The 18,180-nt window shown below is 36.3% G+C and overlaps 2 protein-coding genes across 7 annotated transcripts; both read left to right on the top strand.

Annotated features, from left to right (window-relative positions):
• The first annotated feature begins 37 nt into the window (after positions 1-37).
• LOC101219633 lies at positions 38-9,611 on the top strand. Of its 4 annotated transcripts, none has more exons than XR_004216753.1 (8): positions 38-331; positions 875-2,327; positions 2,990-3,148; positions 3,650-4,520; positions 4,675-7,192; positions 7,818-8,138; positions 8,723-8,889; positions 9,241-9,611. XR_004216753.1 is itself a non-coding variant. In XM_011650190.2 (6 exons), the coding sequence occupies exons 2-6, from the start codon at positions 983-985 to the stop codon at positions 7,845-7,847; spliced, it is 4,923 nt and encodes a 1,640-aa protein (XP_011648492.1). In that variant the 5' UTR covers positions 38-331; positions 875-982; the 3' UTR covers positions 7,848-8,398. The 4 variants fall into 4 exon arrangements, 1 of the variants encoding a protein (XP_011648492.1); XR_004216754.1 differs by lacking the exon at positions 9,241-9,611 and adding an exon at positions 9,108-9,209; XR_968609.2 differs by lacking the exon at positions 9,241-9,611 and having other exon boundaries at positions 8,723-9,096.
• Positions 9,612-10,568: 957 nt separating this feature from the next.
• LOC101219396 lies at positions 10,569-16,829 on the top strand. 3 transcript variants are annotated; one of them, XM_031885589.1, is made up of 10 exons: positions 10,569-10,770; positions 11,940-13,383; positions 13,469-13,550; positions 13,715-13,781; positions 14,174-14,359; positions 14,466-14,526; positions 15,090-15,775; positions 15,930-15,967; positions 16,079-16,142; positions 16,266-16,829. In XM_031885589.1, exons 2-7 carry the CDS (start codon positions 12,159-12,161, stop codon positions 15,248-15,250), a joined length of 1,782 nt encoding a protein of 593 aa, XP_031741449.1. In that variant the 5' UTR covers positions 10,569-10,770; positions 11,940-12,158; the 3' UTR covers positions 15,251-15,775; positions 15,930-15,967; positions 16,079-16,142; positions 16,266-16,829. The 3 variants fall into 3 exon arrangements, with proteins under 3 accessions (XP_031741449.1, XP_031741447.1, XP_004138324.1); XM_031885587.1 differs by having other exon boundaries at positions 15,090-15,967; positions 16,266-16,354; positions 16,460-16,730; XM_004138276.3 differs by having other exon boundaries at positions 15,090-15,967; positions 16,266-16,730.
• The last annotated feature ends 1,351 nt before the right edge of the window (positions 16,830-18,180 follow it).

Here is an 18,180-nt window from a genome sequence, read left to right as displayed (position 1 = left end):
TTTATTTAAGCTAACGTATATTTTCATTGGCGAACTTCCCCTGTTTCTTTATTCTTACGCTTGGTTATAAGTCTGAAGGTCGGAATAGAATCACCTTCTGTTACTCTCTAAAAAGGATCAGATAGAGGAGAAGAAGAAGAAGGAGCTTTTTCATTGGCCGTTACTTCTAGGGTTGGAACAACCATTTCCTCACGCTCTTCTACACTCTTTTCCTCCCAAAACCCTAATACTCTTTCCAGTTTCAACACCCCTATCTTGGGTTTTTTCGTTTTAATCTCAAAATTCCCGAATTACATGACCGTAGTCTCAAATTTTAATCTCAATTGATGCGGTAAGTGGTTCACGGTTATTTTATTGCCATTGGGTTTTCTTGCTTTTCCTCGTTCGATTCGTTTTTCCGCTCTTGTGTTGTGTTTGCAAGATGGTAGTGGGGGTAGTCGGTGTTTTGGCTTTGGAGTTCTTACTGTATACTGGTCGATGGGTTTGTGAGAATTGATGTGTTTTTCTGTTTTTTATTTTTTATTTTTTTATTATGTATTATGGAAAAGAGAACTGTGTGGGAGATGCATTATAGCTTAAGTATTTCAGGCATTTCTTTTACTTAACAAGGTAAATGTTAGTTATGGTTGTAAATGATGATGCCTGAGAAGCTCAAAGAGAAGAATAGTGATTTTTCTATTTGTTTTTATTACTTTAAGCTTTTACTGGCACCGATGAACAAATCCCATGTCTTGGTGTGTGTAGCTTCCTCACTGAAAGCATGCATGTTGCCATGGATTGAAATTGGATTTGGAAATTTGCATGCATTTGCAATTTTAATTTATGTATTTTGATTCTGCTTGTTGATTATTTATTCTGCTTTCTTGCTTGACAGGATGCTCTATTGGTGGCTTGAGCTGAAGAATGTGCCTGTGTCTTTGTGGTTCTTTTAACAAAATCCAACGTTGTACTAGAATACAATTCTAGTTTTATAGGATTTGAGATGTATGGTCAAGCAAATTATGCTTCTCAGTTTGGGCAGGGTCCTCCGAAACCGTGGCCACCTGCATACCAACAGCGTGCAGGAGCGCCTCCTCCACCTCCTCCTCCTACCTCATATGTTCAACCAGGTCCTCCAATCCCATCACATCCTATAACTCAACAAGCACCTGCCCCCCCACCTCAGGCTCAACCTCTACATTTGTCTCAGCCGGGTTCCCATGGCCCACTACCTCCCTTCTGTCAGGGCCCATCCATTCAAGTGTTACCTGGCGGGATTACGAATATCCGTCCATATTTTCACACGTTTCCACCAGTCCATGGAAACACTCAAGTTTCTGTATTTAACTCAAATGCTCAGCAGAATGTACAACTTTCACACTCGGGAGTTCAAAATATGCATCATGTTCTACCTCCGCCGCCGCCACTACCACTACCACCACCACCACCACCACCTCCACCCCCTTCTCAAGCTCCCAATCCAGATTTATTACGGCCTCCGCAGCCTTCTACTGTAGGATCTCTGCATCCTCCTTCTCAAGGACAAGCTTTATATGGGGCTCGAACTCACCAACCATTGCAGCAAGGTGGTTTGCAGGTCTTTCCCTCTATTCCACCACACCCAACAACATCCACTTTTCCTACTCCCTCATCCAATTTTCTTGGAGATTCTCATCTGCTTCCAATGGCTCCTCCTCCTCCACCACCATCCTCTCCCCCACCTATTCCACCTTCTCCCCCTCCTCCCACGTCACCCTCTCCTTCAATTCCACACCCAGATTCTTCAAACTTATTGCATGGGTCTGACTTAGGTCCTAGTTCTACCGTTCATTATAGTAAAGACTTGAAGCCCTCTGAAATTGATCAAGGAGGTACACCTCCCAGTCATTTAGGAGATAATGGACCCGGGAATGACGAACATGGAAACTTAGAAGTTGATAGTGGCCTCATGGTTTCAAATGTGGACAATGAGAAATTGGCAGATAAAGATTATGTGCAGGTTCTTCCTCCATCTCCACCTAAGCCAAAAGATGATAGAATTGTCAAGAAGATAGAAGTGTTATGTCAGCTCATTGCTGATAATGGTCCCAATTTTGAAGACACAATTCGACAAAAGGAATCTGGTAATCCAGAGTTTGAATTTTTACTTGGTGGTGAACCAGGAAGCGAATCTGCAATTGGCCACAAATATTTCCTGTGGATGAAGATGAAATATTGTTTGGCTTCCAAAAATATAGAAATAACAGAAAGATGTTCATTGAGATATTTACGAATTGAGCCACAGTCTGAGAATTTGACAGTGTTAGCAGCATCCCTTTCACCTGCAAACTCTGACATGGAGATGGAAGGTTAGTCATAGTGTGATTAATTTTTTCCAATGCAGTGACTTGACATTAGTATTGGGTTTATTATTCTTTTTTCTGGTTAATTGTTATCCTTTACCATACACCGGCAGGAGCTATGACCATAAGAAGAGCACATTAACTTAGAGACACTCATGGCGAAATATATGAGGCCAAAGCAATTGTTGTAGATTGTAGTAATCTGAAAACTTGCTACTATATCTATCACGTGAAAATATTATGATACTTTTGTTTCATAAAGTATGCAATTGAATTGCTTTTGTCTTAAACATGCTATTGATTCTATTCAAAACCATCTTTTGCAATCCTTTTTGTCTATTTTTACCTTAGTCGTAATGAAAATCCATTTTATAATCCTTGCAAGTACAATGTGTCATCTTGTATGTTTCTATCTGTTTATCTGTACTTATGTCTGAGGGATTGCAGTTTCCTGTGAAGATAATATCTCCACTTTAAGTTGATGGTTTGTTTTTTGATTGAATTTTGAGTGAAAATTTTGTTCAGATGGGAGATGAAAAAAAGGGATATGATTGCGATGGTGCTTACTTGTACTAAGAGCTCTGTTATTGCTTTATGAGAGTACCTTTAGAGACTGGAATACTAATTTTCCCCTTTTTTGTGGGTGGTTTCTTATTGGTGGCTTCAAGATGACATCACTGTAGAACAAGGAACTAGTCACTCGTTTGAAATTCAAAGCTACGAGTGCGAAGCAAGAAAAGAAGAGCATGATGCAAGGGATCTGGTACAATTACAAGAACCTGAAGTTTTGAGAAGCTGCAGCCCTGAAAAGGAGAAGGTAGCTGAAGGTATTCAGTTGCCCTTTTTCATTATACGTTTAATGGATTTGTGCATGGCAGATTTTTCTTTGTGATGCCATATTGCTTTCTATTTTATCATCAAGAAAAATTATTGTTTCTTGTTTGAAGGAAAATGTAAGAAAAATTTATCTTATGACTTAAATGAACACGGAATAATGAAATAAGAGTTATGTTTTTCTTGCCGCCTCTCTTACAAAAATGCATGCCAAGGCAGAGAATCGTCTCTTCTTCTTGGTAAGGTTCCGCTACAGCCTACAGGTGATAGATAAGAGATTCTGACATCTCCAAGAACTATCTGCTTATTAAATAAGAGTTATGTTTTTCTTTCTTTCTACAAAAATGCGCTGATTTCACTATATGCAGTTCGTTCAAGGTTTTTGATTTGTAGATTCTTTATGAAGGATTTTTTCCCCCTCTTGTAGTGATTGCACTGCTGGTATTCATCCTCCTTTTTGTGTGTTTAATAAGTATCCGTATTTCTTTTTTAAGAGGGAGGGCCAAAACATCTGCTCAACCACGAAAAATTTGGCAGCATTGCATCTTGCCAAGTTCACAGCCCTGTCAGAAGTACTGCTGGAGTTGCTGGACATCCTTCTGGAAACGATTTTGAGAATTCTCTTTCCTACTTACAAAATGACAAAGGTCAAGCTGGTGAAGTAGCATCTTCCGCAGGCACTATTTCTAGTCAGTCTACTGCACTTATTACAGGTGGCAGCCCATTTAGACTTATACAGGACTATGCATCCGATGAAAATTCTGAAAGTGATGAGGATTCACACCGTACAGATGTTCATTTTGTTGCTATTTCACCTTCCACTCCAGCTTATTCCAAGACTTCTGACAAAGACACTGGTGATCTGACTACTCTTGGGTCAAAAGGTTCTTGCCAGGTTCGTTGGAGTTATGTTCCACCTTGTGAATTCTCAATGCCCGAACCTGGTGCTCAGTTCCACTCAGAATCACCAAAACAGGTTATTGATGCTACTGAGGCAAATGTCCGAAAGACAGGGAATGAACTAAGCTACAACGACCAACATAATCAAATTGATACTGTCACAGGTACAAAGTCTTTGGATGCAATGAATGGTTGTAGTGTTGATGTTCCCCAAGATACTGGCAAGTTACAAAAGGAAACTGATGCAGAAAAGGGGAGGTTGGGACCATCTCCTGTAAAAATAGATGAATTTGGGAGATTAGTCAGAGAAGGTGGCAGTGATAGTGATTCTGACGATTCACACTATAGAAGGAGACATAGGAGTAGAAGATCTAGAAATAGTAGTGAAAGCCGTTCTCCTGTCGATAGAAGGAGGGGACGAAGAAGTCCTCGGAGAAGAAGGGAGAGGCGAAGTCGTTCTCGCAGGTAACGATTCTTTTTTCCTGCATGCATATATTGCTTAAAAGTTAAGCCATGGATTAATTTATTCAATATTGTTAAGGACCAATTTACCATTAGCATCAACTTCGATGTTCACTCATTTCATTTTAATAGAAAGTTTTCTCTTCTATTGTTTCAGTTGGTCTCCTCGTAACCAAAGAGACAGAAGCAGATCTCCTGTCAGCAGGCGTACAAGCCAGTTTAGTAATGAGAATAAGAGACGAGATAAGGGTATGGTACGGAAATGTTTTGACTTTCAGCGAGGTAGGTGCTATAGAGGAGCATCTTGTCGCTATGTGCACCATGAACCCAACAAGAACGATGGTTCAAGATTTCATAGGAGCAAACATCAGGATGTTCATTCAACTTCCAAGAATATAAAGATAAGAGAGGACACTATGAACATGTCTAGGGAAGTATCAGATCTTGGGCATACTAAAGTCGAGATTCAGGAGAGCATCCTGCATAATGTATCCCCAAAAGAGGATACTCATGACTGGAAGACAGATAATCCTACGGGTGATCCAGATTCATTTGTATCTAAATGTCGAAGTTCTAGCGAAAGAACTGGCTTAGTTCAGGATGCATTAATTTGTTTGGAACCAGCTGAGGCTGTCCACGTTCGTGCTAACGATGATGGTCAAGAACCAAAGAAGTCTTATGAGCAACCTTCAGTTACGGCCTCCTCACAATGCATGAGCAATGCTGATACTGAGAAATTATCTGGTGATATTTCCATGAGCGTGCTAACTTCTGTAGAGAATTCTGTGGCTCAGCAATCCAACACCTTTGTTGCAGAGCTTCAATCTTCCACTGACCTTTCGCACCAGATGGATGGTTCTTTTGTCTCCAATTTATTACCGGATCAAGTAACTGCAGTTACCTCCAATAAAGCTCCTGAATGGGAACATTTTCCAGATAGAACTTCATCCATTAAGCCACAGTTTGATACCAGTTCTGCTATTCAGCTACCTTTGACCTCACAAATTTTATCAGAGTCTCCAGTACCAAAACCACTATCTGCTACTGCTCCAGTTAGTGCTACTGATGATGACCATTCTCTTACAGAGCTGCCTCCTCCGCCACCTCTCATAATTTCACATGTCAGTAGTGCTGAGATTTCAATGCCTGCTCCCTATAATTTTGTGTCACAAAATTTGTCCTTTCCTTCTAACTCTTCACTACCAATAGGTTTTCATCCTCACCACGGTATGGTGTCCATTCAGCCATCTCACTTTCAAAGTACTTCTTTACTGCCTCCGAAACCGTTGTATAATTCATTAGCTCCTGTAGCTACCAATGCTGGTATGCCAATGCAATTCCATCATAGTCATTTGTCTCAAGGACGTGACCTGGGTTCTCAGTCTGCTATGAGTTCCCAGCCATTGGAGCTGCATTCTCATTCTAAGCTTGGTGAGTCCCCATTGCAAGAGCCTTATAGAGCTCCTCCAATGCACATGGATGAGATTAGATCAATTGCCCCAGTTGCAAACAATCGACCTACTCAACCTTTTGGATTCCCAAGCTTTCAGAATGAAGAAAATCTTGGACGGACTTCTGTAGAGATGAATTCTTCCAGTTTTTTTCCTCAACGAAACTTTAGCGATCAATCTATGCTTGCTACAAATGCAAATAGAATGCAACCTTCTGGGGACAATTTTCCTCCTAGTGAATTTCGAAGTTCATTTTCACAGTTTCAACCTTATTCACGGTTTCAACAGCCATTGTATACCTCACAACCTGCACACGATACCTTGTTCCATGACCCAAGCCAGATTGGTAGTATCTCTCGGCATTATCCCGATCCTCTAAGCAGGAGCCATCCGTCTTTGCTTCCTGAATTTGGGGGTTTGGGAATTACCACACATCATAATCCTTATGCGTCTACTTTTGAGAAGCCACTTAGCTCTAGTTTCAGATCTAACTTTTTGAACTTTGGGAATGATGCACCTAGTGGTGATATACGTGGTTCTACTTTCAATTTGAACAGTGTTCACGTCGATGGGCAAGGTACTAATTATGTTGGATCTAGGCAGACAGTTGCTTCTCCAAATTCCACAAAACCTTTGGGGAAACTCTTGTCTGGTACAGACGATGATCAATATGACCCACTCTTTGACAGCATTGAGCCATCATCACCTATAACCAAGAAATCCGATCGTGGTCAAAAGCTGAAAAAAGCAAGGGAATCTCATATGATAGCAAGACTTGGTGGTTCCCATAAACTGCTAGATGTGGAGGAGAACAACAAGCATAAGGAAGTCGCTGCTGTGACTTCAACTACTTCTTTGGAGAATGATGAATTTGGAGAGACAGGAGATGCAGAAGCTGGTGCTGTTGAGAATGACCTTGACGATGATGCAAACTTATCCGGAGAAATTGAAATCGATCAGGTCAAGTCCTCTGAGAAGAGCAAGAAATCCAAAGGTTCCAGGTCTCTGAAGCTTTTTAGGATTGCTATTGCTGATTTTGTCAAGGAAGTTTTAAAACCATCATGGCGACAAGGCAACATGAGCAAGGAAGCTTTTAAGACAATTGTCAAGAAGACTGTCGATAAGGTATCTGGAGCTATGAAGAGTCACCAAATACCCAAGTCTCAAGCAAAGATAAATCGATACATTGATTCATCACAACGAAAACTGACAAAGCTTGTCATGGTGAGATCTCTACCTCTTACATGAATTAAAGGAGTGTGTTACTTATCTTAGAACATTATACAGTATACAGCCTATTTGTTTACCATTTTATTTGCTTCTTGAAGCTATGGAAAACTTTTTTGTAAAAATAGATAAATTATTTATGAAAATTTGGTGGCTAACATTTGAAACTGAAAAGAAGAATGGTAACAAACTACTGTGGCAACTTCTTGGTGAACTTTTGATCTTATGTATTATTTTTTTGTTTTTCATTAATTTTATAGCAGAAAGATAAATGATGTATCCTTTGGAACTTGTTCCGTTTAACTACTTCAGTTTTTAACAATATGTAAAAGCAAATGTAGATGAATTGATTTTTCACGTATGCATGCAATAGGTTTTACAGAACTATTTTCTAAAAGGTGAGTGATAGATGACTAAAATTAATTTCCAAGAATGTTATATGAACCCTATGGCCTTTTTATGATTTGTGTGCCCATTGAAGAGGGTTCTACCTCTGCTTGAAATATCACATTCATTCAATTGAAGTCTCTCTTTTTGAAATGTTATTATTCCGTTTATTCTTTTCTCTGGGATTCTTTATTCTATACTTCTAGCATTAATACTGTCCTTGTAAGTTATGCAGGGTTATGTCGACAAGTACGTTAAGACATAGTAACACGATGAAGGCTGCAATCCCAATGTGGTTTACTATGAAGGCGAGGTTATTATGGTTGCTTCTCCCCTTGTTCGGTGTATATCAGGAGTCATGCATTTGTCCTGGACATCAGCTGCAGGGGAATGATAGATGATAGATCCAAGGTGTCGGTTGAAATGTTGGTCAGAGTTAGTCATGGTCCTGGAGATTCTGGAGAAAGGATGAAGCTTATAATATGTCAAGCATCGTGACATGAGTTCTTTAGCATATGATTCTCATTATATTCCTGAGGTCGCAGCAAAACAACATGTATGTAATTTGTTTTCCTGAAAAATATATTAAGTAGCCTTTTTGTACTTTCTAGATATATGATTGGTGCAGTAAATGTTTGCAAATGGATGATGTGGGATTGTTCTTTTTTGAAGTTGTAGTGGTGTATAGTTATTCCACATACTCTAGTTTGTTTGCAAACACATTAGAGAGAGATGTTAATTTTATTGAGTAGATAGGAACTCGTTTCTTCAAGAGATTAACTAATATTATGAACAGAGAATTTTTTGTTGTTTTGATTTCTCTGTCCCCTAAAAATGAGTTCACACATGGCTCAATCAACCCATCTCTGGAATAGACATGTTTGGTTTGACGAAAACTATCCTACTTTCTGAATTCATATTATTTATATTTGATGAATTTACTTAAAACTACAATGATTTTCTTGAAATAAGTTTTAGTATCTTCCAATTGTTTATGCTAATGTTTCAGTTATGTTGGAATGCATTATCTTACTTTAAGGAATTACTATGGAAGAAAAAATTGAAAGACCTGAAAGTTTGCTTTGGATTTCGATCATGATAAAGAACACTACTTATTCTTCCTCCTTGGATTTACTGCAGGAAACAACTAAGTGATGTGATATTACTTTGATTTTTATGAAAACTCTGTTCATGCTTCTGGTTTAAGGACCTATCGAGGAACATTGCATCATCCCTCAACCATTTAGTGGCCATTGACTTCCTTAGAGTTGCACTTTCCGGTCGTATTCTCAATTTATGGATATAAGGTATGTTTAGGAGGAACAAATTGTATTAGCACCAAAACACATTTGCTTTCGTACTTCTGTAGATTATTTAACTCAAGTAGGATGAGTACATATGTTCAAAATTTTGTACAAGTTTAGGTCATGTCTTGTATATTCCTTGTGTTAACGATGACAAGGAAATGTTAATGTTGAGCTTCTAAATGACAAAGAATTGTTTCACAATCTGAATTTATTTGCAGGGATGAGTACTGTAAAATCATGAGTTTGTGCTAACTTCTTGAAAAATGGATTTTGAGGCTTGTTTTCAGTGAGATTGATCTTGAGCTTTGGGGGGATCCTTATTTTCTATCTGCAACATTTTGACTGTGTTAGGAAAAAAGGATAGACCAGCCTCTGAGTTCGTAACTCTTTGACTGGTTATCAACGTTGCTGCAGAATCCTGAAGAGAAAGGGAGCTTAGAGAATTATCGCCTCTGTAGATGAAATTTGACTACTACCCTCTAGTTTAATCTTATGCAAGCATGATTTTATGTTTTCTAGAAGAGAAGCTAGAGAGGTTAATGTTGGCAGTTGAATGTTAGTCTGATCTTTTCTTGAATTTATAATCTGTTTGAGGGGTGGTGAGAATTATTGCAACTGATTGAGATATAAGTTTGGCAGTCGAGCTTCCTTTTCACTTGAATTGAAGGATGATAATTTTCGAAGCTTTACCTTGTTCTTAGAGTAAGACACTCTTGTTACAACACGACACCTGTCATGTCTTTTACTGTTAAGCCACGAAGGGATATATAGTAGTTTCCTCTAGCTACAATCTGGTTGCACTGTAGTTAAAGGCTAGAATCTTGCTAATCTTGTTCCTTGGTGATTCATTTGGATCCGTAGTAACTTGTAATGTTGTTGAGGGTATAGGATCCAGGTAGATTGTAAAGCATCAGTAGTTAGGAGCAACTTTTTTTTTTTATATTTATTCCATCTGATTCATTTATTAATCTAATGTGATAGTGCTAACATATTTTGTAACGTTTAGGGTGAACAAAAGACGAGCTTAGTTGGGATTAAACGATGGTATATATTTTAAATATGTGGTCATACATTGATATATATATATCACTTAAGTTATACTTAATAAATTCACAATTAAATGGGAAGATAGGTGGCATACCGAATTTAAATGTACACTCCATTTAATCGTTGCAGTGGACGCAGACAGATACAACATCAGACGTTGTATAATTTCTTCTTTACATTCAATGATCTAACATTATTTGGCACACATCCACAGTATGTATTCTCACAATGAAATGTTCAACGTCAATATTATTTATAAAGTTACATGAACCATACAAAATAGCATATACCAATCTCATTAGGAATACACACTTAGTCAGAAGACAGAGTTAAATTTTCTAATTTTAAATATTTTTGTAAAGTTTTTCATATTCTTTTACTTATTCAACTATCTATCAAAATCAACATTGATTCTATGGTTATATCAAAATTGAATCTCATATCATTCTATCAATATTCTAATCGTCGTAGACTTTAAAATATAAACCTATTTTTGAAGGTTAAGGTAGAAATGACACACAAAGCCTGAAACAAAAGAGAACAACACTTGTTTGGTGATACGAATAGTATAACCTTAATGAGAATTTAACAAAACCAAACCGGATTATCTTTATCCAAGAATAAACGCTTCGAATTCGGTAAATACCAAAGGTCGCAACCTACGATGAAAAAAAATCTCAAGGAGGCGGGGCGGGGCGGCTCGCGGGAGTTCTAACTTCTACTTCAAAATTCTCTCAGTTCCTCATTCAAATCCTTTCTTCTCTTCTTCTTTTGCAAATTCGAACCAAATTCTTTGCTCTTATTTCAGATCTTGACCACTTTCAATTTCTCAAGGTTTCTTTTTCATCTCTAGTCTCCGTTTTTCCTGATTTTTTTTTTTGCTTCAATTGTCGCATTGATTATTTGCTGTTTTTTTCTTTTGTGTTCTCGGCTTCTTCTTCCTGTTCTTAATGTTTCTTCTCGTCTTTACGGTTGGGAATGAAGTGTAAAATTAGAGGCTGAGCTACACAACATATGGTGGAGCAGAGACATGGTTGTTTAAGAATTCGGTTGTCTTGATATTGGAGGAAAGAGATTCCTTTTAGTTTGTTTAGTCTTCTGTTGGGTCTGGAAAACAGTTGATAATACTGTGAATAGGGGATATGCACAAGGGCATTGAGTCATTAGGAGTTCAGAACATAAATTCATAATATCTGGTGCACTTCGGTGTACCTTATCCTTTAGGGACCTACTTTGAATTTTACAGATGCCTCGAGTGCATTATATTTTTATTGTTTGCATGTCAGTGTACCTATACGTGACTTTAGGATTTTTATTTTGCTAACAATAAGTTCCATTTTAGATGTTCGATTATGTAATGGAAAAATTGGAAAGGGTTGTTTTAACTTACTTTTTTTTTAATCTTTTGTTGTCTTAGATTGTAATGTTATTTCACCGTATATTAGTAATTTGAGAAGTTCCATTTTTCTTTAGGAAAATTTATTTGTTCTATGTTTACCTCTGTTCCCGATTGAAATTATATATGGGCTGATGGGAGTTATCTGTTGGTTTGTTGTGATTAGACTCGGGCAGGGAAAACTTATTTTTGGTATTTGGGAAATGTTTTTACACTAATGGAATGGTTTGCTTTTTATTACAAATGTAATTCTTTTGGTGTTTAGGGTTCTCCCCTGTTTACAATTATTAATGAAACGTTTATTTTATCAAAAAAAAGAAGAAGATATAATTCATTCATAATATGAAATTAATTGGCTTGGAGCCGCACAAACCCAAAGGAGATGAAAGATGACTATCATGCCCATTAAATTTTGAGAGCTTATAACTATTGGATCCATTTTTATATACAATATACTTTTGACCATGTATCACATGTTTTGAAATCTCTCTTGTTTTCATTGATATAGAATTATTTCAATTTTCAATTGAAAAACTGGTGGAATTATGTCTCATGGAGTTCATTTGGTGTCTTTCCATATGTTTTTTTTTTTCTGCTGCCATTGAAGTTTACAACGAAGTCAAAGGATGGAATTCTGGAATAACTAACACCATATTTCACAAGCTCACTAGTCTTAAGCTTTGAGGAAGACCGGTTCAGAATTATGTTGGTTAAGGAAGATTTTTGACTGAGAATGTTAAGGTTTCTAGAAGTGTTCAGATTTTTCCTTTGAAATTCATTTCATCAGCGGAGTTACTCTATCATAGATTAGACTTTAGAGCAGGTGATGGAAATGGCTGTTTGCGATGCAAAAGCTAGTTTGGAAAAGAAAAGGAAACGAAAGCAGAGAAGAAGAGGTAACACCACCAGAGATGATAACAAAGGTTGCAATCCTGCTGAAGATAATGCTTCAGCAGAAAATAATGTTTCTCAAGAATCTCTAAATGGAATGTGCTTGAACACGGACCCAAAAATGAGGCAATCTCAGTTAGAAGTAAATTTGTTAGGAGAAAAGAATCAGGAGAAGCACGATGATTCACAATGTGGAGAAGCTACTGGAATATCTGTTTTGGCCCCCTTGAATGTTAAAATTCTTAAAGGAGATGACGAGACATCTACTTCCCCAAATGTAGACTTTTGTTTGGCAGATGGAAAGGAAAATTCTTCAGTTCCCAAGGATCCAGATGGGAACGGTACTATTATGGTTAAAAGAGATGATGAACATACAGAGACTATGGATCATTCAGCTTCTTCAAGCCATGTTGAATCCCAAAGGACAAGGAAAAAAAGGCGGCGGCGTAGAAAGGGAAGGTCGTTAGAATCCCCTAAAAAATGTTTGGAAACCAATATGGAGGACGAAAATAAAGTATCTCTATTGAACCATTCTCATGAAGAGCAGACAAATAACCACCCTAAAAAATTTGTAGTAGAAGTTATGAATGGTGTTCTGTTGGAAGAATCAGTTGATTGCTCAATTAGTGAAAAAACAGAGTTGGTGTCTGCAAATATTGAGGAAAGTTCCATGGTTGTTGCAGGTCCTAAGAAGTCCAAAGATTTCGAAAATGCTAAGATGGTTAAAGAAGATGATGACTGCTCAGAGACTAAGTATTCCTTGGCTCAATCAAACAATGATGATACCCCTGGCAAAAGAAAAAGAGAGGTAACAATAACGAAAGGTCGAAGAAGGAGAAAATTTGCAGATACCTTTGAAGAAAGTTTGAATTTTCATGTGAAAGAAACTAAGAAAGATGTTGCATTCAACTGTGTAAATGAAGAGGGTGCAACGAGTATGCATGGTGGTGCCCATACATCAGATGTGAAGGAGAGAGAGGAATTCATAAAGAAGAAGGTTCCTCATTCGTTGGTCTGTAATGCCACAAATGATAACATCAGTGCATCTGGTTTTTCAAAGAAAAAACTTCTCATACTTGATGTGAATGGACTGCTCGTTGATTTTGTTCCATATTTTCCAGATGGATATACTCCAGACTTTGTTATATCACGCAAAGCAGGTGAAAGAAAACACATCTAGATGTGGCCTTTATGTTAATGAATGTCAAACCCATTATTTACTTGGCCGTATGCTCTCTTTTTCAGTGTTTAAGAGGCCCTTCTGTGATGACTTCCTACAGTTTTGTTTTGAGAGATTTGAAGTGGGGATATGGTCATCGAGAACCTGGTAGTTCAATCTAAATCTGGTCAATTGATTTCTGTTTCGATTAATATAGTTTCAAATATGATTTCCAGTTGTCGTTCTTTATGGTACATATGTAATGTTGTCATTAGCTTCAAAATCATAGCCTTGACACTATTCATGGTCTTATCTCGTGTTATTTTCCACAGGAGGAACCTGAACATGTTAGTTAAGTTTCTTATGAGAGATTCCAGACACAAGCTACTTTTTTGCTGGGTAAGCCAAGTCATAGCTTCACAAAAATAGGAGTATACATCACTTTCCTTCTAAGGAATTTTGAGATTGCATTTTACATTTTAAGATTGCTTATGTTCTTAACCATTTTTTCTAGATTAGTTTGCCTACATTGTGAAGTTAGTAATGGTAGAATGAATATTATTTTTACTGAAAAGTGGCATACACAAGCTGACCAAAACTAAAGCTCTGACAAGTCTAAGTATATTAACGTAGAATTGTGGCACTTCGTAAATGAAGAACAAGCAACAACTTAAATCTAAGTGATGTAACCTATTGATTTTTTTTTTGGTTGCGTCAATTATCTGGTTTCCCCACCAACAAGTTTCATATGCTTCTAGCCTTCTACAAAAATGCTAACATGGTTGATGCAGGATCAATCACACTGTACTCCTACAAGGTTCAACACTCTTGAAAATAATAAAAAGCCCCTTGTTCTGAAGGAACTGAAAAAAATATGGGAAAATTTGGAACCAAATCTTCCATGGAAAAAGGGGGAGTTCCATGAGTCAAATACTTTATTGTTGGATGATTCACCGTATAAGGCCCTGCGCAATCCAGTTAGTTGAAAACCTCTACTCTTTTTTCATTTGAGGACATGAACTCTTTCAATTGCTTTGAAGCTGATTTAATAGTTTCTCTGTCTTTGTTTATCATCATTTTCAGGCTAATACTGCTGTATTTCCCACTTCATATCGGTACAAGGACAGTGATGATACATCATTAGGTAAGAACTGTGCCACATGCATAATGAGCTGAAATTATTGGTGAATTGTTGCATGCAGTTGAGTGTAGATTATCTTCTCTTTTTTCTTCTTCTTCTTCTTTTGAAAGTAGCTGGACATGTCTGGGAATACTTTCACGCATCTTAACTTTTAGGAATTCCTCCCTTTTTAGTGGTTATGGATATTTTCTTAATGTCATCTTCAATCATTTTCATAAAAGTACTTGCTTTTATGAAATTGAGTTAATAAAGAATAACCGTTGGTCACAGATTCTTGTAAAGACATATATTTGTCATTCGGTATAATACTTTTAATCTGTTTTTAGTTTAAAATTAAAATGATATTTGAATATACAAGATTATTGACTTTCTTTGGTATGTATTTGCTCTAGACTCTAGTACTCACCCCTGAATGTTTCTTAATGTCCTGGATGGTCAATTATGTACAGGCTTTTTGAATTTCCATCTTTTGTGTCTTCTTTAACCGCAGTTTTTCATTTTCCTTTCCTTTTCTCATGGTTACTGTCAATCTTTTGGCAATGTCTTTAACATTTAGTCTTCCACAGGGCCTGGTGGTGATCTTCGCACTTATTTGGAGGGTGTTTATGCGGCAGAAAATGTTAAAAAATATGTTGAACAGAATCCATTTGGTCAAAAAGCCATATCTGAATCTAGTCCATCTTGGAAATTCTACCGTAAGATTATAGAGAGTGAGCGGGAAAGATGATGTAGGTGTTCATTGGCTCACATATGAGAAGTCCGCTCTAACTTCCCAAGTATATGTAGCTTTTATGATCTGGAATTGTTTCTGCGACAGGATTCCCACATGCTGATGATTAGTCTCATGAAAGACGTGGCCATATATTTAAAAATTGGTTCACATGATTATTTGCTATATAGTAGTTCATCCTCTGCCATAGTTGGATAACCGTTGCTTAGTTTTCAAGATTAGAAGAGCCAGCCTTTGATATCCCTTCTATATACTTCGTTAGTTTTATGTTTCTTTGTGGCAAATTTTGTCAACAACTAATCCGGTGAGTACACATTCACCGTTTTTCTTAATGATATTGACATTTAGTTGTAGGTTACGAGCACACAGAGAGTTTTTACTTGCTAGAAATACGTAGCTAGAAATTGAGTTTATTCTAGTCAAAATGTTGCATTGTATTTGTAACTTGTATAAACGTTTACGGCTTGTAGTTTGAAATTTGTTTCTGCGGGGATGGAAGATTCAAAGCAATGTTCCGACAATGTAATTTCATTTGTTTTAGACACTTTTGTTGTGTATTTTGTCGCTTACGAAGGTTAATTCTGTCCTGTAAATTATCTCATATATCTTTGCATTTAGAAAAAAAAAAGACTTTGACGTATACTTTCATTTCTTGCGTTGAAACTTCTTCTATCAGGTTCTAAAAGGAAAAATAAATACTTGGATGCATTCAAGGTACGTTTGTGCATACTACTCACATGTTCAATAACAAGTTGTCACACAGTAACTTTTCTTTTTTGAAAAGGGATGTTTTTCTAATATATTTTTCTTTCATTTGTGATTAAGGGAATTTCGGCTATGCTGCATCCAAGTATATTGATGTGGTTCTGAATTCAGGTCATCATTGAAGGTCTGTCAGCAGGCATTTCCTGTGTTCTGTTGATGTAAAAAGGAAAATTCTTGTGGTCGCATGCTTTTGCATACGTTATAACGTTACTAATAAATATTAATTTCTTATGTCTGCCACAATTAGCTTCTGCTGATGATTGATATTGAAAAATGTGGGAGAATTCGTCGGACATGACTCTCAGCTTCTAAAGAGTGATCAATTCAAGGGAGCAGGTATGTTCATGTCTTCTTGTTGAAAATATATGGTTTATGTGTCCACAAGCTTTTCAGTTGAGACCCATTTTGGTCCCCTTTCTCATGGCTGGGCCCAAATGACAGCTCGGTTAAGGCCCAATAAGTGCTATTCATCGCCACACTTGGCAAGAGAGAAGAGGCTCATCCCAAGTCATCATTGTGGGAAATGGAATGTGACTTGAAATTGAGATTCTTTTTGAAATCTATCTCTTTTGAATTATTCTTTTTGAAGTGATTGTTCTTTTGGAAAAATAACTGTCTACACACTGTTATAACAGTTTCTATATAGTGTTTTTAGAGGTTAAGAAGTTTCATCATGAAAGTAGATTAATAAAAACTCAGCATTACGAAGTCAGTAGGTTATTCTTATAAACTATATCACACGATGTGACAGAGGATTGAACTTTTAATCTCTAGGAACTAGTAAATAAAGTATTGTCAATTGTTGAGCTAAGATTACTTTGATTCATGACCTATAATATGTGATTGTGATTCTATGTATTTTCTTAAGTTATATGCATATTCAAACTTTTGACAACTTGATCGAACACACCTGTTTTACATAGTTAGCTATGTTCAAATTGGCTAAACTTCCAACTTATGTATATGACAATGGTTTAAATGCATATATACACTGACAATTTGTCGAAACATGATCGATGTGTCAACGTGAAATGGTTTATAATTGATTTTTGAATGGCAACAAAAATCAAAAGTGGAGAAATGACTTTGATTGGTCACTGCATCTTGTCTAACACAGGTTGAACATACCACGCCTACCCCTTTTTATTAGTTTATTATATATGATCAAAATGATTGGTTTTTGCTCTATACTAATTACCATATTCTTTATCTTTAGGATACCAAAAACATTAAATGTGCATTTGAATCAACATTTTTGAGTGCTTGTAGGGGGCTAAAGTCTTCTTTTTCTCCCTTCTCTAGTCGAGTATTCGGTAGCAAATAAACTGTTATTTTTAGTGAATGATTTAAAGTTGATTAAAAGAAACAATCAATTGGAAAGTATTATTGATTTAAAGTTGATTAAAAGAAACAATCAATTTGATGGTTGTGTACATTAAGTTGATATTATTAATTCATATCGAAAAATTTGTGTATTCGTAATGAGATTCTATTAATGGTTGATTGTAATGAATTTTAATTACAAATATAATTGAATTGCTTTAAATCACCTTTGTTTAGAACTATAGGGTTTTCTTATTTATTTTTATCCTTTTGATCCTAATGGAAAAATTAACAACAAATGCGACAAACTCATCACTTTCAAACGGTAATGATTAACAATATTCATATCAATAACAATAAATTGATAACTATTTTACTAAATGACCGTCCACTTTGAAGAAAATGCAGTCAAATGCACAATTTCAACTAAAATCCATTGATATCATACACCTATACTACTCCAAATAATAACATATTTATTACTTAAAAAATAGAGATTAAAGACATGGTTTGATGATGATGTTATATATATATAAATAAAGTTATTGATATGTTGTGTTTGTTCGGTACGTACATAGTTATTAATTATTATGGCCTGCATGTGGAACATTGGCAGTGCTTAGTAGCTATTGCTATTATTATTATATTCCCTCCCCACTAACATTGTCTAGTGGTGGATCGAAAAATTTTGTTTACCAAAATTTTTATAGTTTAGTAAAAATAATCTAAAAAAGATTATATATATATTTATTTAAAGAGGATTGAAATTTCTATATAATATTACATGTGAGTATTTTTTCTTTTTATTACGTTACATCATCACTTTGTATTATTAAAAA

Source organism: Cucumis sativus, chromosome 1 (genome assembly GCF_000004075.3).
Source record: "Cucumis sativus cultivar 9930 chromosome 1, Cucumber_9930_V3, whole genome shotgun sequence".
NCBI lineage: Eukaryota > Viridiplantae > Streptophyta > Magnoliopsida > Cucurbitales > Cucurbitaceae > Cucumis > Cucumis sativus.
This window is presented reverse-complemented; position numbering and strand designations above follow the sequence as displayed.

Excerpts from the sequence above, each read along its gene's own strand:
- LOC101219633 (XM_011650190.2), top strand. The coding sequence starts at position 983 with ATGTATGGTCAAGCAAATTATGCTTCTCAGTTTGGGCAGGGTCCTCCG. Across the intron at positions 4,521-4,674 it reads AGGCGAAGTCGTTCTCGCAG|TTGGTCTCCTCGTAACCAAA; the intron begins GTAACGATTCTT and ends CTATTGTTTCAG. Across the intron at positions 7,193-7,817 it reads AACTGACAAAGCTTGTCATG|GGTTATGTCGACAAGTACGT; the intron begins GTGAGATCTCTA and ends TAAGTTATGCAG.
- LOC101219396 (XM_031885589.1), top strand. The coding sequence starts at position 12,159 with ATGGAAATGGCTGTTTGCGATGCAAAAGCTAGTTTGGAAAAGAAAAGG. Across the intron at positions 13,384-13,468 it reads TGTTATATCACGCAAAGCAG|TGTTTAAGAGGCCCTTCTGT; the intron begins GTGAAAGAAAAC and ends TCTCTTTTTCAG. Across the intron at positions 14,360-14,465 it reads ATAAGGCCCTGCGCAATCCA|GCTAATACTGCTGTATTTCC; the intron begins GTTAGTTGAAAA and ends CATCATTTTCAG.